The sequence below is a fragment of the Stylophora pistillata genome, chromosome 3, assembly GCF_964205215.1.
Source record: "Stylophora pistillata chromosome 3, jaStyPist1.2, whole genome shotgun sequence".
NCBI classification, from domain to species: domain Eukaryota; kingdom Metazoa; phylum Cnidaria; class Anthozoa; order Scleractinia; family Pocilloporidae; genus Stylophora; species Stylophora pistillata.
This window is the reverse complement of record NC_142521.1, coordinates 7,057,283-7,080,568: the sequence shown is the minus strand read 5'-3', so window position 1 is coordinate 7,080,568 and position 23,286 is coordinate 7,057,283. Positions and strand designations below refer to the sequence as shown.

The 23,286-nt window shown below is 40.3% G+C and overlaps 3 protein-coding genes across 3 annotated transcripts; 1 reads left to right on the top strand and 2 right to left on the bottom strand.

The window, feature by feature from the left end:
* Positions 1-351: 351 nt before the first annotated feature.
* Positions 352-19,592, bottom strand: LOC111334485 (pre-mRNA-splicing factor ATP-dependent RNA helicase DHX16-like). The gene is given in 24 exon segments (XM_088752758.1): positions 352-1,208; positions 1,598-1,696; positions 2,393-2,470; positions 2,762-3,086; positions 3,341-3,408; positions 3,623-3,790; positions 3,918-4,031; positions 4,152-4,292; positions 4,711-4,878; positions 4,880-4,963; positions 6,368-6,436; positions 7,171-7,312; positions 7,528-7,589; positions 8,316-8,369; positions 8,584-8,694; positions 9,331-9,399; positions 10,192-10,246; positions 17,482-17,492; positions 18,135-18,182; positions 18,295-18,378; positions 18,588-18,959; positions 19,208-19,322; positions 19,426-19,478; positions 19,578-19,592. Coding segments are annotated over 24 exon segments (2,643 nt in total). The 3' UTR covers positions 352-1,070.
* On the top strand, positions 14,109-15,279 carry LOC148734328 (uncharacterized). The gene has a single exon (XM_088751653.1). The coding sequence runs from the start codon at positions 14,223-14,225 to the stop codon at positions 15,072-15,074; it is 852 nt and encodes a 283-aa protein (XP_088607779.1). The 5' UTR covers positions 14,109-14,222; the 3' UTR covers positions 15,075-15,279.
* Positions 15,424-16,483, bottom strand: LOC111334525 (uncharacterized). Its single transcript, XM_022940284.2, has one exon. It carries the CDS (start codon positions 16,447-16,449, stop codon positions 15,694-15,696), a length of 756 nt encoding a protein of 251 aa, XP_022796019.2. The 5' UTR covers positions 16,450-16,483; the 3' UTR covers positions 15,424-15,693.
* Positions 19,593-23,286: the final 3,694 nt, after the last annotated feature.

The following is a 23,286-nucleotide window of genomic DNA, read 5'->3' as shown; positions in this document are numbered from 1 at the left end:
CAAATTCCCGTTGACTTGTAGCTCTTAAAAAGTGATTCGGGCGCTCGCATTTAGAAGTCGTGAAAAATTTGACAATTAATTTTTTTTCAAAATTTTTGGTATAGTCTGATAGCCAGTCCTATAAGCTTTAATTTGATATAGGGGTTTAAATATCTACAGTTTAAACCGGACGCGCTACATCGCTTGCACGCGAGACACCCCTGAAGGTGCACGGTAACCTTAAATGAAAGTTTAATCGTTTTTCTCACGTTATAGAGTCCAACTATCAATTGTATTAATTGCGGCATCTCATTTACTATACTGCTGGTCTTTGTCAGGCGACGAGGTTTATTCACGTTGAATAGCCGAGTGTAATGCAAAGTGTGAAGTTTAATGACAATGGGAAAACATGTTGTAACAGCTTGACGCGCAATAATTTCTGATAAGAATCAGAAAACATCACAGCAACCTCAAACATCACGAGATGAGTGAAGTAATCAGGTATGCCCAAGGCTGAGTGATTCCTCCGGGCTTTGTCTACGGATTCGACTTTTCTGACAACACTACTATGTTTTGTAAGTCTTACGAAGGCCAGAAGGGTGTACAAACGTGGAAAACTTGAGACAACGTGAATTAGCGAGTTTTTGGGAGGTTGTCCACGTAAATCCTTTTCAATATCTTTTAAAACACTAAGCCATTTTGGCATGATATGGAAGTACCATGGAAAATGTGCTCGTCTAATCTAAGAGATGCTGTTAGTGTACGTCTTTACTTAACTCTTAAATGTCGTTTTTTATCAGATTACATATTGGGTACTCTAAAGAAGGTCCGATCCATTTTTCTCCTTCTTTGAAAATGCTATTCAAAGTGTAACCTCATAGTGTCGGGATCAAACATTTTGCATTTTCTTTTGGTTAGGAATAAACATTCTACAACTGCATACTTCTGTACAAATTTGAAAAGTCGGACTCGCAACTTAAGTACTTCCAACCGTCGAGGCTAGTTTCCATTCCAGCGCCCTCGTTCGACTCAAGCCAGAACTAAATCGATGCTAGCGTGACACAACATGTTACTCGTCATGCAACCCAAATTCACGTCGTCGACCTAGCTTGCTCTCTTGTGACTCCAGCCGTCTTGGGCATTTTCTTACTGGAGCTGTCTTCTAGCTCCTTGGCTTTGTAATAGTGAGGTGCTACCTCCAACAGCCATTTGTTTTCAATCTCTATGATCTGGTAAGAAAGTATTCATTTTGGTAACAGGCTTCTAGTTTCAAACCCTGCCCTCATGCAGGAGACAAAGTACATGTAAGCGGTAAAACTAGCTTGTTTCTCTGGATTGGAAACGCCAGACAAATCAATGTTTGACTGAGGAAGGGAGACTGATTTTGTTTCATACTTTTCGTGAGCTTTGAGATGCTACAACCGACCAGAAGCGTCCGTTCAGTTCAAATTTCGTGCTAGACTTCACCACATTAAGCAAATTAATAATTCCTTAATTTCCTTTTCACACTGCACAGGCCTTTTTAACGCAAAGAGCTTAGATCCAAGAGAGAGATACATAGGTGATGTACTAAAGCATGACTCTCAGAATTAAGAATCAGTAGTAAGACCGGCATTACCTGTCTCGTGAACTCCTTTGTAGTGAACACAAGCTCGTGGTAGATCACCCATCTGGGCTGGTCCTGGAAAAGACTGCTGTTCGGGTGAATCATGACTGTCTGCAAGAAAGAATAACAAAACCATAACAGGACAACTTGCGAGTCTTATAGGTGATACATCTACCAGTCTAAACATGTATTTTACCTGGTTTGATATGACTCAAATAAAAAGTAATATAATCCAATACGGCCTGTCGCTTACATTCATTGAAAACAACCGTACCCATTCGTAGGGATGCAAAAACCTAGGCGCTGTGAGGAACCCATGTATTCCAGTTATAGCCTTCACTGATTTAGATATCAATCAAGTAGCTCCAGATTCATCCACAGCACTTGTTTTCACAACAAGGCAAAGCAAAGCCCAGGTCCATTACACTTGCATGTCTTGGTTGTGAGAACTAACCCCGGTTGTTCGAAGGGTGGACACTGCTATCCACTGTACAAATCTCTAACCGATGGATAGCGCAGTACGATTTTTGGACACTTATCCGCTGGAAAGTGATTTTTCTGTTGGATAGCTATATTCTTTCCTTGAGCAACTGGGCCCTGGTTTTAAGAAATGTGTTTATTTGTAAGCGGTTTACATAACACCGGCTGTTCGCATGCACTTTTCCGTGTGTCTCGCAATTTTCCATGACTCTAAACTTGAGCTGCGTAAGACCCTCCTTGCGATGATAATCGCTCAAAGTCTCAATCTCCCTTTCTTTTAAGCTCAAAGCAGATTCTTTTGAATTCTAATACGAAAAGCGCCTTTACCTGCTGATGTTTTACTGTCCTGTACTGGCCACTCTTGCCTAGCCTGGCAGTGTGATAAAAGTAACCTGATGTGATCGCCTAAAAACATAAGATAGGACAATTTGATGTCGGTATTGTGGTATAAAACAAATCGACAGTGGTAAAGCGAACTTACAGTGTTGCAGACTCACTCGGTTACGCCTTCTGAGTCCACAACACTTTGACCACTGTGAAGACGAATTTCGTTGTTCATAAGAGTAAGGACCCCGCTAACCACTGTCGATTTGTTAATTTTCTTACTGTCAAGAAGTCTTCTTTAAATGTTAGCAGAAACAAGATGCTAGTCACTCAGAGTGGTTGGAGGATTAACCGTTATTGTCGACCTCTTACCTTTCTGATAGGAACAGAATCATTTGGGTTCGACGAAATTTCAATCTCTACTCTCTCCATCAGTCCCTCTAGCTGTTCCCTAACGTCACGCGCTCTCTTCATAGAGCGATGCTGTATGAAATTCTCATAGCACCATTGAGTGAGGTACCCAGTCTCCACCCACTGATCGTACACGTTCAACAATGTCAGGTGATCACCTCCTGGACGAAAGAAGTTTACGCGCGCGTTGTCCGCATGTACGACTTTATCCTTGGGGCGATAGAAAATGGCGTTGTTCACCGATAACATGGCAGTGATGGTAAGAATCTGTTCGACGCATTTGTACCTGAAAGAGAATTGAAAAAGAAAATCGATCTTGGGTTCTTTTGACACAGACTTCGCAAACATTTGTACGAATGTATCCAAGGTCTTCCAGGTCAGATTATCTTGACCTCCTCATCTGCTACAAAATTTTCTTCCTCTCTTACTGAGTTTTACTGTCAGCCACCTTTGTGACACTCGCACTGAACGTATCGAAAAGTTTTCTTTGGCGCAGTCTAGCAGCAGAGATTGAAAATGACACAATTAAGGTTTTCTCACTTTTCCGATGCAATCAACATTTTAGACATCGTTGGTTCAACGGGAAATTCCGCCATGCGACGTCCAAGCTGAAAGAAAGAGAGAAAAAAGAAACAAAGAAACAAGGACAGTTAGAGAGTTTGAATCACTTCGTTGAACGAGCTTATCTAACCCCTTTCCTCCTCAGCGTGGTAAGTGCTTAAGTTCTCCATCTGAAAACGAATTTCTCAGGACTAAAACATAACTTTTTCTGATTTTGGAGCATACTCTTCAAAACGAAAAAATCTTCACACCGTCACAAACCTTTGTGAGTTCTCCGTGATGGTTCAGTCCTCCCAGAGCGTACAGCTGCTCGAGGGCAATGATAAAGGTCTCAGCCGGAGGGGGATCCATGAAATCAAAATGAATCAAATCGTTGATACCCAGGCTCTTCAGAAGTAGAACTACATTTCCCAAGTTACTTCTCTGGATCTGTGGAAGGTGGAAAAAAAGCGAAGAAATACTCTAACGATGGTTGCTGAAAAATAACGTTCTTTTGAGTACCGATCAAAGGATAAGTTTTCTTCAGCAACAGCTGATAAATTAAACGATAGCTTACCTCGGGGATGGTGTTCTCCTCCAGTTCGTTCTTGTACGCCCATGCTGTGTACAATCTGAAACAGTTGCCTGCTGCCACGCGACCCGCACGACCTGCTCTTTGATTGGCTGATGCCTAGGAAAAGTCACAACAGTTGGTGGGTTTACTTCATAACCACAACATTAAACAAAAACAATCAGACAAATTCAACGTTTTGAGGCACTTTGGTATGAGAGTTCTAAGACCAAGACTTACTTTTGAAATGGGTGTCACCACTAGTGACTCCATTCCTGTGCGTGGGTTGTAACTCTTCTGTTTACAAAATCCAGGATCAATAACATATATAATACCATCAATGGTTAGCGACGTCTCGGCGATATTGGTGGCTAAAACAACCTGTGGGACACAAATATTGCAAAGAGTTCTCTTTTGCTTGTCTTGGGTTGAAACGTTTTGAGATAAAAAATTAAAATTAATCGCAAGTCTTTTAATAATCATTGTCTTTGTTTCGTGACTTTTAAAGTCCAAGGTCTTATACTTTATCGGGTAACCTCTAAATTTAAAGAATGAAAAATAAAAGAAAAAGAAAAATAAAAGAGTTCGTAAAATTTTGGAAAAACAAGACGTCATAGATACGTTGTGACACAGCACGACTTGTTATAAAATAAAACTGGATTTCTAGATTCGAACTAAAATGCATCTGCCTCCCCAGAATTAGACCATTCTTATATGGCATAGGCATTGTTGATAAAACAAAATGGTGGATGAAACAAACAAAAAAAAAATAAAACGGTGGCCAGGAGGATTTGTTTACTTTTCTTCCCCCAGGAGGAGTGGGCTCAAATATCTTCGCTTGCAAATCCGATGGAAGATTAGAGTAGATGGGAAGAATGGTTAGCTCATTGATTTTGGAGCCCAGTTGGCGCGTGCGTTCTTGTAACAACTCCTGTGACCTTTCGATTTCCTCCTAGCCAGTAAAAAAAAACCAGGATGTCCCCTGGGGGTTGGGTCACGTGTATCTGTAACACAGTCACCACCGTGGCTTCAAGATAATCAGCTTCTGGAGACTGGAAAATGAGAGGTGAGAGGATTGATAAAATTACTGTACTTTCACAGAGAAGGACAATATTTAGAAAGAACAGGTACCGTAAATGCTCGAATTAGCGCCCAGGGCGTTTATTTAATTTTCTAAGGCGAGAGGGGGACGCTAATTCAAAGGGGGCGTTTATTTAAAGGGGGCGCTTATTTCGTTTACCAATTTTTAGCTTCAAAATGACAACATCTTTATGCTCATTTACAACCAAACTGCACCATAAAACTTCTAAAACCTTATAGAAAACTACTTTTTCCGAACTCGAAACGTTCTTAAGACTTTTTCGTCAAAAAACGTATTTTATTTCTGCAATAGAACAATTCTAACAAAATTATGCGTTTGCTATTGTGAAATGTCTTCGGTTAACATCCAGTTGTCTTCAATTAAACACACAATAAAAACACATTGTTAATGTTAAAATATCGTGTCTCTCCTAAGCATTTAGATTCTTAATCAACAATTTTTTCTCGGGAGATGGGGGAGGCGCCACTTATTTGAAGGGGGGGTGCTTAATACAAATTTTTAACCTTAGGAGGGGCGCTAATTCGAAGAGGGGCGCTTATTTGAACCTGGGCGCTAATTCGAGCATTTACAGTACTTAAATGCCGTTGCTTTCAAAGGTTTATTATCCGAAAAAGGATAGAATTTCTTTGGAAACACCTTCCGATGAATCGGACAAAGTATTTTGTTCATTTTTCACCCATCAAAAGTAACTGAACCAAACTCGCAGAACAGAAGATAGGTTTGTACACGATAGAGAATGATTGTTTGCGTTCGTCACGGAACGTCCTCGAAGAGGAATCTAAATTTGTTGCTTAAGTATACAACAGAGGCGGCCCTCGAGGTTATAGCAATTTCCCTTTAACAGAGATCTTCTCGTAATGGGAGAAGGGGGGAGGACAAGGGGAAGAGGACAGGGAAGAAGGGGAGGAGGGAGGTGGGAGTAGGCACAAAGATAGCATGAAAATCATTTATTCTGCTAGAGTTGAAGCTTTAATTTGTTTCATGAAGGAGGTGTGTCTGAATATAAGTGGCCCAGTAGTAAGACCCAAGAAATCTGGCCATGGTTTGTTATGGTTTAGATTCTACTGCGAAAACTATATAAAACGACAATGATCTAGTTTTCTGGGAGCAAAACTACACTATTCCTCCTACAGAACTGTGTTCATACTGATAAAAATGAATGATGGATATGGGAATGAACACCATCCACTCTTACTACAGGCCGTGCTATCGTCATTGATGTTCCACTAGAGAACAGTCTATTGTATCTGAACTAAAGATGTATCGATCGACTCAGAAGTTAAAAAGAGACACAGATAAGCTAAAATACGATATTTCACCAGGAATGACCCTGAAAGAGGATAAAGTTGTTCACCTTTGTGTAATAAATATTCACGGGAAATCTTCGACCAGGAATTCTAAAGATGGGCGCATCCTCAAAGAACTGGAAGGTAAAACGTACAATGTATTTTTTACTTAACAGCTTGGTTCATTTCTAAGGTACGAGAATTAAGAAAAAGTTCTTTTTCTTTTTGGACAAATCCTTCTGTATAAGGTTACTACGTTACAAAAAGGCGTCATCATGTTCTCGTAATCGCTAGGTTGGTTGTAGGCTGTAAAAGTAAATTGCGGCAGACACTTACAAAAATACAAGGACTGTTTTTTTTTTTTTTTTTACGGTCTTCTTTTTCTAGAGACGATATTGACGTTCAACGGAAGAAGCTGAAGAAATATGCTATTCATTCATCACGAACGCACGGACTTTCCGATTTTTCCTTCCTCGACCCCTGTGCCACCAACTCGTTCATGAGCCAAACCACAAACTAGATTCATGTGGCAAGCGTCACTGATATCCTGCAAGGGCCAGAAATGTCAAAGGCGTCTTATTCATGGTTTCAGAACGCTTGCCACCCACGTAACTAGTTTTTTTTCGGGCTCACGAACAAGTTATCTGACCATGAAATCAATCGATTCTTAGTGGGCGAGTTTTCAGGTGAGCGAGGAAAGCGCGGGGCAGTCGTGGGGCAAGCGTGAGGAAAGCGCGTTCGTCTCCTCGCATGTGTTTTTCCCCTTGAGCTCTCATTACATTTGCCTTTGCTCGCCCGAGAAACGACAAAAATGACACCCGTCCTGCGGGCTACTGAGTAGTCGATAATAACGCTATTTATCAAGACATACCTGTGAAAACTTGTCAGCATCCAAAGTCGCACTGGATATCAGAAGTTTAAGATCTTTTCGGAATCGAGCAATGTCCTTGACCAAGCCAAATAGCACATCAGTATGAAGGGTTCGTTCGTGAGCTTCGTCAATAATCAGAACACTGCCAACAGAAACGTGGGGCCATTTAAAGTAGAAGTTGATTCAGACATCATACACGTACAATGTTCATCTCCGGCTACGAAAACTACATCTAGTAAAATAAATCACTTCCCGCTTTTCGGAAAATACACAGAGTAGCATTATATGAATAGTCTACAGTAGGTAGAGCTGTTAAAAATGTACTGTATGTATAAAGTATTATAAGGTGGACCAAACCTGTATCCAGCTAGATCCGGTTCACCCAAGAACTCACGCAGCAACATTCCATCAGTCATGTACTAAAGATCAAATTTCAACTATTTACGTCTTAAGTTATGCATTGATATCTTTGGAGTGTCCACAATAATCTGCAACGGCATTGATTTTACTTTACCTCGCTCTGTGATTAGTCTAAAAACTCGCGCCACCCTTTCAACCAATCAAATGCAAAATTAAAACCAGCCGCGTCTTGGTTTCCCGCGTTGTGCCGCGCTTTAGGCAGTTTGCTTGTTTTTACTTTGAGTAAACATCGCCTTCATGTGATATTTTCTTTTCTTCTGATTGGCAGTTGCGATAACTTTGGTATAGGTTTTACGACACTCACTGGAGATCCACTCTCAGTAAGCCTTTCATCTCCTCACCGTATTATAACTTCATCAATACGTAAACTGAAATTTCCACTGTTAAAAGAACATTACCCTGGTATTATTCTTTCAAACTTGTGCTTCATAACGTCAGTAGGAATTTTTATAAAAGATACGTCTATTTTGCTGTTTCTAAACCATTGTATTGATACGTTCTCCTTAGAAAGAAATACAGTAAGTCCTCATTAGCAACTCTCTTTACTGTCTGCCATACAATTCTCATAAAGTTACTGAGGAGAATTTTGCTATTGGATCAACTAATAATCACCCAACTGATATTTTTCTTCTTTCTCATCCCTTGTCTGCGTGGTATTGTATTAATAATGTAAGGAGAAATTTTGTGTTGGTCACTCATGGGAGTTGAAAGGTTAAAAGTCCTACCTTTATTATGGTTCGCTCTGAACAGCAATCTTCGAAACGGATACTGTATCCAACCTGAAAACAGAATAAAAATCTTAAAAGAAAAAAGAGATGTGGGCAAAATTTAATGTCGAATGAATATGCACATCTACTAGAAAAAGGATACGATGTCTCTGAAGTACAGTGTACTTCAAAAAGTTGAATTTCTGAATATCTGCAACCATTTGCCGATAACCGCTAAACTATAGTTTTGCTTATATTTTTTCCTTTTTAACGCTTCAGAATGTACCTCATTTCCTAGTTTTGTACCCATCTCTTCAGATACTCTTGCTGCGACGCTCATTGCTGCAACTCGTCGAGGCTGAGTACACCCAATTTTCATCTTACCCTTGGTAAAACCCTAAAAAAGAAAAGATTCCAGGAGTTCAGCTAAAAAATGTGTGGTACATTCACCCCTGGAGATGCCCGATATGTTTGTTAATCTTTTCGATTCTGTTTACTATGGATTGCCGCGTAAGGAGGGGCAAAGAACACTCCATGGGCTGGCAGCAAAGAAAGATGGCATTATTTGCAGGCTATTCTACAAAATTAGCTACACTGTGCCTTGCTCACAAAATTTGGCCTTATAAGGCAGATTGCAGTAGCACTCAGCCAGAACTTGGGTGGCACAGGATCCAACCAAGTCAAAGCATGGAATTTCTCCCACTTTCTTTATTTCCAGAATTTCTTCATATCCAGTTCTCCTGAGAGGGCATTTCATTATTTAGCATCATTTATTTGTGATACTCTGTCTATTAACAAGTTACCTAAGTACAGCCTGTCATGATGCAGTCAAGCACTGTAGCCTCTTTTTCCTCCTCAGAACTAACATGATAAACCACTGTAAAACTCCATGACAATCACAAGGACACATACACAAGAGTTGCAACCTCACGTTACAACTGCTCATAAAAGCACACCTATAAACATTTGATATATTTACTTTTATAAACACCAGTGTGTATTTTAAATAGTAAGGAATGAACTTTGGACATACTGCTTCATGAAGGTATTGTGGAATTTGAGTGGTCTTTCCTGAGCCTGTCTCTCCTTCGATAATAATAACCTGCAATTAAAAACAATTAATCGTAATGAGCCTCTCGGCCCTTTACACCCTAACTTCAGTATGCATACCTGTTTTCACCACACCGTTCTTCATACATTTCCTACGATGCTGACAAGCAGAATTTGTTTAACAATCATGATTTTATTAAGTGGTTGATCAATATTCCTTTAATCTCAAGATCTTGATATTTGATTCTGGGGTGACAATGTGAGGAGAAATTAGACACTGGTCTTTTTTAGGGTTAAAGGGCTGCTTTTAAACTCAGTCATTGGTAAGCATTTAGATGAAAGATGTGGTCAAACTGCGTCAGCCTCCCTCACCAGGTATTTGTGCACAGAACCAGATTGATGCAACCAGAGGGGTGAGCTTCCTTCAACTTTGTTGAGTGAACAGTGGCTCAAAAGCTAACCCTGGTTTCTACTCTCATTTGTTACCGTAGAGAAAGACATTTTGGTCTATGTTGAAAATGACAAATCTGTCTGCAAGGTGACAGAGATTTCCTTCAAAACCAAAAAGTATGGATGGCCAGTTCTTATTCACTATATGCCCTGTGGTTCACGAACCTTACATTTGATGGTGCTTGGATAGCCTTGTATTGGTGCTAGGCACATTACCCAGAGGTTTAAAGGAGAGAAACTATTGTCAAAGTACAAGTACTCTGTGTTGTTATCATGTTCAACTCAAACATTGGAATCAGAAGAACAACCCCTCAAAAAAGCTAGCCAAAAGAATGAAGTAGATCTTTAAAAACTAATACAGAAGTCTGAATCCTTCACTCAACAATGTAATTACCTGATGATCTCTGATGGCTTGGATAAGGCTCTCTCTATATGGGTAAACTGGTAAACTTTTTTTAGATAGATAGATACTTTATTATAAACACCTTGCAGCCATGGGCTGAATTACGGAATATTTACAAGTACAGATGATAAAAAGGACGTGTAAAATATTACAACTTTGTCGTTAAGAAAGAAGGAAAATTATCTACATCTTATAAATATGGCTAAAAATAAAACTATTCTTCAAGCGCTCGGTTTTGCATATGGGGAGAGTGAAATCACTTTTGCGCCTCAGTGCGTATCTACAACTCTTCCTTTGGGGGAGGAGGCTGTGGAGTCTATGGGTGGGGTTACGGACTATCTCGTCAAACAGGTTGGTTGAGATTTTTTCCCTCCTCTCGTGAAGTTTCGGTAGGCCAGCCGTTTCTAGTGCTACACAATATGACAGGTTAGGATAGATGATTCTGAGTGCCCTTCTTTGGATCCGTTCCAAATCTTCACTGATGTAGTTTGGTAGAGAACGGTGGAATACAGGACTTGCGTATTCCAAGACGGGCCTAATACATGTCACATAGAATTGCACAAGTTCGCTTGGTGCAACTCCGGATCTCTTGAGTTGTCTCAAAAAGTAGAGACGAGAGGAACATTTTCTACTTAGTTCAGAGGTGTGCATGTTCCACTTTAAATCGTGGCTAATGGTCACGCCTAGCAATTTGGCACTGGTGACTAGTTCAAGGGGTTTGCCATTTATGACTAGGGGTTCAAAATCGTGGTTGCTGTTAGAGAATCCAATTCGTAGTTCTTTGCACTTGGCCTCATTCATTTGGAACCCATCGATACTAGCTTGTCTTGAAAGGACATCCACAGCTTCTTGGAGTTTGCTCTCACTGCCCTTAGTAATTATTTCGGAACAAGATGTGTCGTCCACGTATTTCCACAAGTCGGCTGGGGAGTCTAAATCGTTAATCATGATGAGAAATAACCAGGGACCTAATTTAGTTCCCTGGGGGACGCCGGATGGTACAGAGCGCCATTCAGAGTGACAATCTTGGGCAAGTTTGACTCTTTGTTTCCGGTTCATCAAAAAATCGACAATCCAGCTTTTGGTTTGACTCGGAATATCATATGTTGCTAGTTTTTGAACGAGAACACTATGGTCGATAAGGTCAAAAGCCTTACGGAAGTCAAGTAGGGCTACTCTTGCCGTGGCACCATTTCCGTCGGTGTTAACAAGCCAATTATGCGTCATGTTGACCAGAGCATGTGTGGTAGACGATTTGGGAATAGATCCGAATTGGCGAGGGTCGATACTCCGTAACACGGCTGGTTTAACATATTTCTCAACGATGTGGTCTTCAGCGAGTTTGGACAAGATAGGCGTGAGAGAGATGGGATGGAGGTGCTTGTTAATATCATTAATGGGCCTTTGTTTTGGGACCGGGACTACGTCAGCCTCTTTCCAGGAAGGCGGAAGGCGGGATTCGTGGAACGAGGAGTTAAGGATCACAGAGACTGGTCCCGCCAAGAGATCAGCGTTTTCTTTTAATAACCATACCGGGATGCCGTCTGGCCCTTGTGCTTTGGAGGGGTTGAGTGCGGACAGTTTCATAAAGGTTGAAAACTCCGATATCGTATTTACGGCAGGAATTTCGTTGTCGGTTTGTGGTGGATCAAAAGGATTATGGGTAAGAGGCTCAAAACTCTGCATTGGAGTCAGGAACGCTGAATTGATGTAATTCGCCAGATCACCAGGTGAAAAACCTAGGTGTTGCAGTAATTTGCTGGTGTTAACACGCGTTTCTGAGGCAGGTGACATGCCGCTGAGCTTTTTCACCTCTTTCCACCACACGGATGGCTTGCACTCCCTCAAATGGCTGACTTTTGCTTCGTAGTACTTTGTCCGGCAGATCTTACGCTCGCGATTCACGCAATTTCTAAGCGTTCGAAAGGTGTCCAAATTTCCTTTTGCAAGGGCACGCTGGCGTCGTTTGATCAAGTTCTTGAGTTTATCGTTCAACCACGGTGGCTCGCTTCGATGAATAGTTTTGGATCGCAGGGGAATAATAAAGTCTAGGCCCGTCTTAACAATATTTTCAAAAAGTGTCACTTTCTCTGCGCAGGTCCCCACGGTGTCAAGGAGGCGTGGTACATCAACATTTTCAAGGTACATTTGCATTGCGTGTCTTTTACTAGGTCTCAAATCCCTCGAGATGATTGTTTTCTTTGATTGCGATGATTTTGCTCGAAGCTTGGGATGGATCTCCACTGAACTGTGATCCGAAAGGCCAATTTTAGGTCGCTCGATGGCTTTATCGTAGAACTCATTCATATTGGTTAGGATACGGTCTAAAAAACTTTTCCCTCTGGTCGGAAAGTGAACAATTTGTTTCAGATTGAAGTTGGATTTGAGAGTCGCTTCATTCAGGTGGTTTAAATCGCCGACAAGAAGAATTCCGCTGTTTGGATGTTGGGACTCAATTGATGTAAGGCATCTTAGCAAATAATCTTGCATTTGTGAGTCGGAGGCTGACGGTGGATGGTATATAACTCCAGATATGATACTAGAGAAACCTCTAGGGAGTCGGGTTGGTCGCAGCTTTGCCCACAGGACTTCTAAGACCGGGTTTTCGTCGATCTCGGAAAGGTCGAGAACAGAAAAAGGGATAGTTTCCTTAATATACATACACACACCGCCGTGAGTGGCCACCTTTCTGTCCCGTCTGATGATATTGTAGCCATTTATCGCTATTACGGAGTCCGGGATATGTTGTCGCAGCCAAGACTCCGTGATGCAAACAAGGTCGTAATTAGCATGTTGAACAACGTGGCTTACTTCATCAATTTTTGGTGCAAGCGACATCACATTTGATAGGAACAGCGATGGGACAAAGTTTCTTGCTTGCCATTCTGGTGCACTTGTGAATTTGGTGGTGATGGAGATACAATAGTCCTTTTTACAGTTCCCGGCGCCATATTGAATGTGTAACCGCGCAAACATGATAGCGAGGTTAGTGTTGAGTCGCGTTGAGAGTTCTAGTGAGATTTTGCTGAATTGTGCTGGTGCTTTGTCCTTTTCATCGAGATATTTCGACAATGAACGATACTTTCCCTACGCAGGATATTCCTCCTTCTTCTTCGAAAAGAAGAGGGAGACACTGTGCCGCTTTTGGCTGTGCTAATAGCTATTGACACAACAGGCAATCCAACAGGTCTGCATTTCTTCTCGTTTCCGAATGACGTCCAGCAGCGAATTAGATGGTGCAATCTCGTGAAGCGCCAGCGGGGAAAGGACGGATTCTTCATCACAAAGTCAACTTTTTTGTGCTCGGAACATTTTAAAAAAGAAGACATGCGAAAAACGTTGGCAGGTCGCTGGAAATTGGTGAAAGGTTTGTAATGTTTGTACAGTTATTTTGTTGCTTGGATACCGAAAGAAAATGCCTGCTTTGATTTTCGGTATTGTAGTGTTTATGCTGGGATATTTTTCTCCTTATTAAAAAGGTGACATTTATATTTATTTTTGCACTGTGGTCTTATACGATATCTGTGAACTGAATGTAAAATTATAAAATTATAATGCAAAATTATAAGTTTAGAAAGTGATGAGTTTTATTATTATATATAGGGGCAGAGCCATCTCGATTTAACTGGTCAGTACCGAAAAAAACACGGAAAATGCCTGCTAAAAGGGTCCCAGTAGCAACTGTGACAACTCAAGAGGAGTCATTTGAAGTTGAGCAGGAAGTATTTCACCAAGAAGTTGAAGCACCTGTGTCAACTGTCTGTGCGGCTTCATCTTCACCAGCCTTGGAAGAATCAGATGTCCTTAAGCTGCAACGGGAAATGGAGCTGCTGCAAGTACAATTAGCTGACTTGAAAGAAAAGCTAAGTGAAGTTGAAAGTGAGAGGGATATTTTATTGGCATGTCAGTTTTCAATCGACAAAATTAAAGATGATGAGTCTGCGGTTCTATTTTATACTGGATTCCCAAACTATGGAGCACTCATAAGCTTCTATAATTTTATTGAACCAAAGCTGGCAAAGATGCAGTACTGGAAAGGAGAGAAATTGTTGAAAGAGAGTCAGCCATACCAAACAGATGATAACAGAAACAAACCTGGGCCTTCAAGGAAACTGTCCTTCTTGGATGAATTTTTGCTTGTACTTATGAGACTAAAGGCCGAGTTATTTGTTCAAGATCTCGCTGATAGATTTGGGATCAGCAGAAGCGTGGTGTCCAGAATCTGCATTACTTGGATTAATCTCCTCTATGTGGAACTAAAAGAACTTTTCCCATTTCCAGCGCAAGAACTGGTTCGCAAGAATATGCCGCAAGAGTTTGCTCAATATGCAACAACTAGGATGATTTTAGACTATACAGAACTGTTTATTCAGCGTCCATCTGCAATGCTTGCACAGTCTGAGACATGGTCTGATTATAAGCACCACAACACTTGGAAGCTGTTGGTAGGTGTGACCCCAAATGGCCAAGTGAGTTTCCTCTCAGACCTCTGGGGAGGGCGAGTCTCTGATAGGCAAATTACAAAGGAAAGCGGCATTTTGGATTTGTTAGAGGCTGGTGACAATGTCATGGTGGACCGTGGCTTTGACATTTCTAACATTGTCCCTGATGGCGTTTCTATCAACATGCCACCATTCTTGGCTGGAAGAGAACACATGACTGCAGCAGAAACTGAGGAGACAATGAGTATTGCGTCAGTGCGCATTCATGTGGAACGTGCAATCGGCAGAATTAAGACTTATCATATTTTAGATGGTACGTTGCCCAACACACTTAGTCCATATGCCACTCAGATAGCAACAGTCTGTGGGCTATTGACAAACTTTTTGCCACCTTTGTTGCCACCAGCTAAAGAACCACATGTGCTTGCATAATGAAGCAACTAATGTTTGTTCTCTGGAGCCTGGGAATGTCTTGTAAAGAGAAATGATGTATTGATCACTTAAACCCTTAAGCCTAACATCAAAATTTAAATTTTCTTTTGGTCCCTCCTATACATTTCCTACAGAAGAAGTGGGGAGAATTTGTCAAAATATGAAGCAAATTCACTTTTGTATGATAATGTCCTCAATTCTCGTGACTACTCTGCTTGATGTAACATTGTTATTGCAAGGAGAAATTTGATGCTGATCACTGTTGGGACTTAAAGGTTTAAGAGAACAGTGAATGGGCTAATTTTATTTAAGCTTGCAGCTATTTTATTTAAGCTTGCAGCCAAGCTCAAAAACTGATATGGTTCTTTTAATGCTCAAATTGATTTAGGCATAATCTTTCCTTACATTAAGAAATATTAATGTTGTCAGTACTTAGGGAAAAAAGATGATGTTGGGCATGTGAAATCAAGATAAGGTACCATTGTACATTGTGTAAATAGGGGAAGTGATTGACATGACAGTCAAATGCAAGTTAAGCTGTCTTTATGGGAAGGAGCTTCATAATTCGATTCTTCAAACATTTATTTTTCTTTTCTGTGAATACTAATGTTAATTATTGTCAATGGGCTCTTTTAAATGTTATTTTAAGACCACCTGATGAGCAGGAATAGTTTCCATATGGAATCCATCCACCGTGAATGTAAAGCAGTTTTCCACGTTGAACCCTCCTGGTTAACATTTCTGGAAAAAAGGCTCTCTTAAAGAAGTAAACTATCTTTGGAAGATGCTCATTCCAGCAACTAGCATCAAAAGAAATGTGTTCTATGAATAGAGGCTTGTCTTCACCAAAGTAAACTACAAAAATAATTCCTTTCAGGTCTAGGTTTGAACAATATAGTTGACCTTGGACTTGAATGTAATAGTCATGGTTTCTCTTTAACCTTATGGTTCCATCAGGTATTTTTTCCAAGCAAAAGGTTTTTGCTTTGCAGACTTCGTCGACGTCCATTCCTGCTTTACTAAAAGGAGATTTAATTTCCATACCCCACTTGCTGTTCTGATCCATGTTTGTCACAATCCTGTCCAAACTTGCTCCCAAGTATCGTTTTTTCCTGGAGACCAAAAGGCCAACCTCCTCCACTTTTAAATTGAATCCTTGTTGTTGCATTTCTCTCAGGTACAGTTTTACAGCCCTCTCCTCACTATCAATACCGTACTGCACTGCCTCTGTGGTAAAATTCGAGTAAAGCATTGCTTTAAGTTTTTTGGAAGGTTCCACTTTCGTTTTTGCAGCCTTTCCAAAATTTGACGCTGTCAAAATTGATTTTCGCTTGTCAAACCAGATCGGATTTTGGCTCTGTCCCCTTGTTGACATTTCGGTTTCCCTTATTTCCTCTTCACTGATAGTCCATGATGACACGTGTTCATCCACCATGTCTTTAAAACGATTCGTTGCAATGTCGTAGCTATCAGTGAAGGGAATGGCAATTTCATTCTCTGTCATTTTCTGAAGAAGTGTTACCTGTTCCTGAGCATTTCGATTTAATGTCATGGAAGAGAAAAAATGAACTAGATGGCAAACAATTTTGCAATGCGCTACAAAGCTTTTTGAAGCTGTCAGGGTCTGTAGTTTGCTGTTGTGGGGCCCTTGGATCAAATTTTATGATTTTAGCCTGCGTGCGAATATTTTTCTTTCCAAATCTGATTTTTCTGATCAGTACTTTGTCAAGCGGTTTCGCGGTACAATCCAGACTGACAGGCGGGACGTGCAGGTTAAAGGCTCTGGGTTTTGTTGTAAACCTCTCCTGGAAAAATCTTCGATGGCAAAAAGAACCCCTCCGACGTGATTACACTTTCCCTTGCCTTGCAATCCAAGTCCAGCAGGGCAAGTACAAGCAGCGCGCAAAACATCGCAAGTAGGTGAGAACTCTACAACAACTCGGTATGGTGTCTTCTTCATCGAAGGTAAAACATTCGCCCTAACGTACCTTTTGTTGTTGTGGTTTTTGCATTCTAACTTCTTAACATTTCCTTCAAAAAAGAACTGGTAAGACTTGAGTTTCTTGTAGTTAGTTCCCTTTAGAACGATATGACGATACTTGCGCGTGGATACCACAACGTAATCGTATAACTGAATAAAGTTCATTTCAGGTAAATTTCTTAGATCTGTCGACCATCCCAGTGCCAAAATCCTTCTCATCGTCGAATCGTATGTGAACTCCTCGTTGCTTGGTCCACTACTTCCAGTGTCGTCGCTATTCGCAGCTGATGGCAAAATCTCTCGCATCAGCAATGCGTAGACTTTTAACACCAAATCAGCCTTCGTCCCACCTGGCGACTCTGAATGGGATCGCAAAATAATGCGTAAATCCTTGGCTGTAAGCCGTTGGATATCACCGAGTGACACGATTTCCTGGTCTTTATATTTTAAAACCATTTCGGTGGAACGATTGCAAAGAAGAACGTGAAATCGCACTACAGAGGCTACTCCAACACTGCTATCAGCTGTTTTGAATCTTCCGCGACTCAACACTAACCTCGCTATCATGTTTGCGCGGTTACACATTCAATATGGCGCCGGGAACTGTAAAAAGGACTATTCGACGGGTTGTGGCCGCGTGAGTTGATTTTCGCTCTGCTGTGGTCCTTTTGTCTCGGGTTGGCTTGTCTAATGTTGTGAATACGATTGGCTTCTTTGGCTTTTGTCGATCTCCCAGCTCTCTTTCCACGATAGCGTGGCCACAAGGACTTAGCTAGGTTGTTTAGCAGTGGTCTTTTGCAAGGTTGAGCCATTTAGGAGAGTTTTAAACTACTAAAAAGATAAAAATTTAAGGAGCGCTTCACGGTGCGGCCATACGTGGCGCATACATAACAAAATCGAGTTAGTCTGTAGAATTAGTCTGTAAACATTCAACAAAATAGTGTTGCCTAACAAAACAACAATTACTGACATGCACATTCCACTTAGTCAGTAATCCAGTGAGTTCATTTAAAGAAGCATTCAAACCAATTGATAAATCACAAAAGACTGCTTCATATAATATTAAAGATTTCAATTACCTCTTCAATTGTTAATCTTTTCTTCTGATAGTCATTCATTTCTGGTTCCTGTAATTCAACCATACAAAACAACAAAACTGAAATCTTTGTCTCTTCTTATTACTTCTAGGTAATGAAATATTTTTCAAGATAAAGAGAACTGCTTAGCTATAGATCTCACCTGCCTCTCTTTTATCCCAGGAATCTGTTCAGCCATTACAAAATTAATCTGATCTTCATCCACAACAAGATCATAATCCTTATTCTACGTGTGCAGAAAATAAGAAGTTTAAAAAAAGTAGATATTAAATAACATCACTATTGGCCACTTTGCAAAATATATTTTACATGTGCATCATTTCAAACATGCAGGCTGTCAAGGCCATTAAAATGTAGATGCATCATTGCAATAAACAAACTTCACTTTCGTTGAGTCTTGGAACATCAATTAGCCCCACTCTCCTCCTTGCATACCTTGTTCTTGTCCCATGCATCTTTGGCAATAAATTTCATGACAGCATAACCAAGCTTGTCCTCCTCCCATTTCTTCTGCTCATAATTAGGTCCCAGTTCTTCCACTGTGGTTTCATCATATCTGGCAGGCTTCTGATTTTCCTGTGGCATTTCATATCTCTGTACTTTTTCCAATTCTCCAGCCTTGGCATGCTCTACTGCTAAATGGTAAACCTTTTTCTTATATTCTTGATCCTGTTTCTCTCTTTTTGAAATCTGAGCATCTTCAAACAAGTATTCATCATCAAGAATGTCCTCTTTAAGCATTTCAAGCTTGTCCACCCGCCGTTTTTTGACATAATCTCGGCGAGACTTTTTCCTTAAATCAGGAACCTGAAAAGATAATGCAGTTTGTAAAATAAACCTTATGTGAAATGAGATAAACATTACTTTTCCTTTAGCTATGAACCAGATTAACTAGTGTGGCTCAATATCTATTGTCAAACTCAGAAGTTCCAACAACTGTCTACCTTATCTGCCAATAGGACAAAATAATTACTTTAGCAGCACTACTAGTGAGCTCAGTATATTGCCAAACATTAAAAAAAATAAATTACAGTTGATAGTTCAAAATCTCTCACCATTTTCTTTCTATCCTCCTCATCCATTTTAAGTCTTTTGGCTGCCTCCTCAAAAGCCTGGAGAGTAAAAAAAGACAAACGTAAACCTTTACACCCTAATATCAGTATGAATATTCTTCATACTGTTCTCTATACATCTCCTGAGGCACTGACAAGGAGAATTTGTGTAACAACCAAGAGCTTCTTTAGTTGGTGATCATTTCCTTTATTCTCATAACCTTAATCTGTGACCCAACAGTGATGTTGTAAGGAGAAATAAGATGCTGGTCACCTTAATGGGATCAAAGGAATAAATAAAAATTAAATAATAAACCACCAACTATTTGTAATACACATTCTATGAACAGAAGGCCGACTTCTATGCAAATACTTGGTCTTTCCCCATGTATTATACAGATTAATGACCAACAGCCAGCTCAAAGATAGATAATATTTGGCCAACAAAGTGCACAGCGCTAAGATTTAATGAATAATATCAGCTTTAAACAATAGAATTCAGCTGGAGGCTTTCCCGAATAAACTAGAGAATTAGAAGGTCCCCTTCCTAGACACTTGTTGGTCTGTCAATTATTTTATCCTAAATTTCGTGAAATCAAAATTCAGCTATCTCAAGTATTTTTTTTACAGTAGCTGACAAAATGAAAAAACAACATAGAGATCTGCAGAAATTTTGAGGTACTGACTAAACATACAAGATATTGAAAATCCAAATTCACACATCAGCACTTCTAAGTAAGTAATACAGTTCAGGGTTCTCATTAAGTGCCGGCAGCCGGCTAAAAAACCGGCTACTTTAAATTTAGAGCAGCCTACTTTTCGGTGATAAGCTTGCCTCCTTATTTTGTATGTTCACGTAGATTTCAAAGTTAAAAGTCGCGTGAATGGAACGAGTAATACCTGAAGACCGTTTTCAGCAGCAAAACGTATAAATTATACGTTTTGCGTAAATTATTTACGCAGTGCCAATGCGCGCCTCCTACCTTCTGCGAAATTCCGCTGACCGGTGTTTGTTGTCAACAAGTGTGGTGTGGCGTGCGGCGTAAACGAAGGCAGGAATTCTTATTATGTAATTAATTATAGAGTACCCATGAGTAAAAGAAAACCCACTTCAAGCCAGCCTGGAATAGATCGATATTTCTGTAAATCACGAAGAACGGAAAGTCAAGTAGATGAAGGTGAGAAAACAGCCAGTGATAGCGATCGGCAAACACCAGCGATTCCCACGACGAGCAATTTAGCAGCACGTGTTGATGAAAATGGGAAAACAGCCGGTGATGTGGGCGATCGGCAAACACCAGAGATTCCCACGACGAGTAATTCAGCGGCACGTGTTGATGAAAGTGAGAAAACTGCCGATAACAGCGATCGGCAAACACCAACGATTCCCACTACGAGTAATTCAGCAGCATGTGTTGATGAAGAAGACAAAACAGCCGAAAGCACAAACATCCATCCTCTGTTGTCACATGTACAGTGTGAAGTGTTGATAAAAGAGTTTTTCACTCAAGGTAAACTTCACAACTACTATACCTGTTTCAAAAAATGTTCAAAACTCACTGAGCAGGAATTGCAAAGAATCAAGCCTAAGAAGTTTAACCATGACTGGGTGGAAAATTTCGACAACTGGTGGCTTTGCTATGTTGAGGGGGAAGGAATGTTTTGTATCATTTGTAAAAAACAGGGAGTTACAAATCCCCAGAACAAAACTGACTAATTTTCTGGAGTAGCGTCTGACCGATTCAAGTCAGAGGCTATTGAAACGCACAGGAAGTCAGGGCGTCATAAGAGTGCTTTAGAAGCAGAGATGATCTCAAGAATGTCTGTTTTCCACAAAGAGTTTGTTTAGAAAGAAGAAACCGAAATATCAGTCTTAGAGAAAGCCTTTTCAACAGCTTATTTTGTAATGAAAGAGTACTTGCCAAACAGAAAATTTTTCCCACTTATTAATTTTATAACATATGTGATAGAGGTGGCTGAAATCAAATACTTTCAACATAGATCTGAAGGGTCTTTGACTGAAATCTTCTTGACAATTGGAAATGTTGTAAAAGAACTTACTTTGAAGAATGTTAGAGCAGCAAGCTGTTTTGGATTAATGACTGATGAGATGACAGATGTTAGTGTCACCTCTCAGTTAATAACTTTTGTCCAGTATTTTTGCGCTCAAAGTGAAACAGTCGAGACAAGTTTTCTTTCTGCCCAGAATGTGCTAAAAGAACATGATGCAGCTACTGCACAGGCAATCTATGACTTGCTCAAAGAGGAGCTTCTCTCATCACAGTTAGGCATAAAAAAATTTGATGGGGCTGGCAACAGATGGCGCATCTGTCATGGTAGGCACAAGAGAGGGTGTAACTTCTAAACTAAAGCGAGATAATCCATGCATCATTGCTATACACTATGTATGCCACAGGCTAGCTCTTGCATGTACTGATTGTAATGAAGACACCAAATACATTCAAGATGTATTTGGGTTACTAAGATAAACGTGGAAGCATTTTGAGAACTCACCCAACGGAATGGAATTGTTGATGAAAGTACTAACAAATGTAAATGAAGTGAGAGTGAGCTCAACCAAAGGCAAGAAGGTGTTGGCCAAAAAACTGAAAAAAGTTTGCAAAACTAGATGGCTAAGCTTTGACAAATCAGTAGAAGCTATGAAGCATTAGTACTGTGGTGTAATACAAACACTGCAAGAGTTAGATAGCATACACAATGATGCCACAGCAGCTGGCCTTTTAAAGAAGATGAAGAATGCAAAGTTTATTGGAGCATTGTACATTTTAGCAGAGGTTCTTCCAGTTCTTTCAAGTCTTTCCCACACATTTCAAAGAAGCAACATAAGTTTCTCCCTTATTCAACCACAAATCAAAGCAACCAAACAACATTTGAACAGAATTGTTGAGGACAAACTACAAGCAGATGTCAATACTTTACAAATCTTGGATGTGATATCACATTTCCCCCCACCTCGTATCAACAAATGCAAAGCCTTACACAAAAGTATATAGCAGCTCTATCAAATAATTTGGATCAAAGATTTGTTTCAAGCTCTGATGTTATTAGTGCCCTCAGTATCTTTGATCCAGTAAATGTGCCAGCATATGAAGCTGATGGTTTTCAAGAGTATGGACATTCCAGTGTCAACATTTTAGCCAAACACTTTTTCCAGATTGAAACAGAAGAAGTCCAAAAGCTAAAATCAGAGAAGCCTCTAGCAGAGTGGCCTTATATGAAATGCCATGTGAATGATAACATTAAGAAGATGATTCCAATAGAAGTGAAGTTTGGTTCAAGTAGAACCACCACTACAGAATAGTTTCTTCTTCATCTCCTTAAGAATAAATCTTCCTTTTTTAAATTCTTCCCCCTCCTTCTCTACATTGCTGAAGTAGTTGTCAGTTTGCCAGTTAGTAATGCATGGCCAGAGAGGGGTGCCAGTGCAGTAAAGAACGTAAGACTCGTCTAAGAAGCAAGCTCCAAAATGACATGCTGCAAGCAATACTAGCTGTGGGAAAAAATGGACCAGGTGTCCAGAGCTGCTTGCCTGTTGTAAAGGAAGCTGCCAGCGTCTGGCTTGAGGCAAAGGAGAGAAGAAAACTTCCAAAGGTACCAAAGTCAGATAATCCTACTTCAGAGCCATCTCTGGTGATTGTCCAGTGTGAAACAAAGGAAATGGGAGTGCAATGTGAAAGGGAGGAGACAATTGCTGTTCAGAGTTGTACAGCTGCAGATAGAGAGCATGAGGAAAATGTAAATGAGGAAGACCTTGATGAAGTTCTAGAGGCCCTTAATCTGCAATCAAAAGGTTCAGAGAGTGACACTGACTGTGACTCTGACTACGCTTTTGGATCTGACAACGATGACTTGGCATTTTAGTTCTTTCTAACATGGCCAAATGCTGAGTCAAGCTAACTCTGTGTTAATAATTGTTTCAACCACTTTTGAGAGAATGAAACTAATTCAAATCAATACACAAAAACAGTGACAAAAGGAGTTTCTCAATATTTTCTGCCTTGAATGGCCTTGACGTTCTACAAAACCTTTACTTTAATGGACTACTGCCCTTTTTGGGGTGT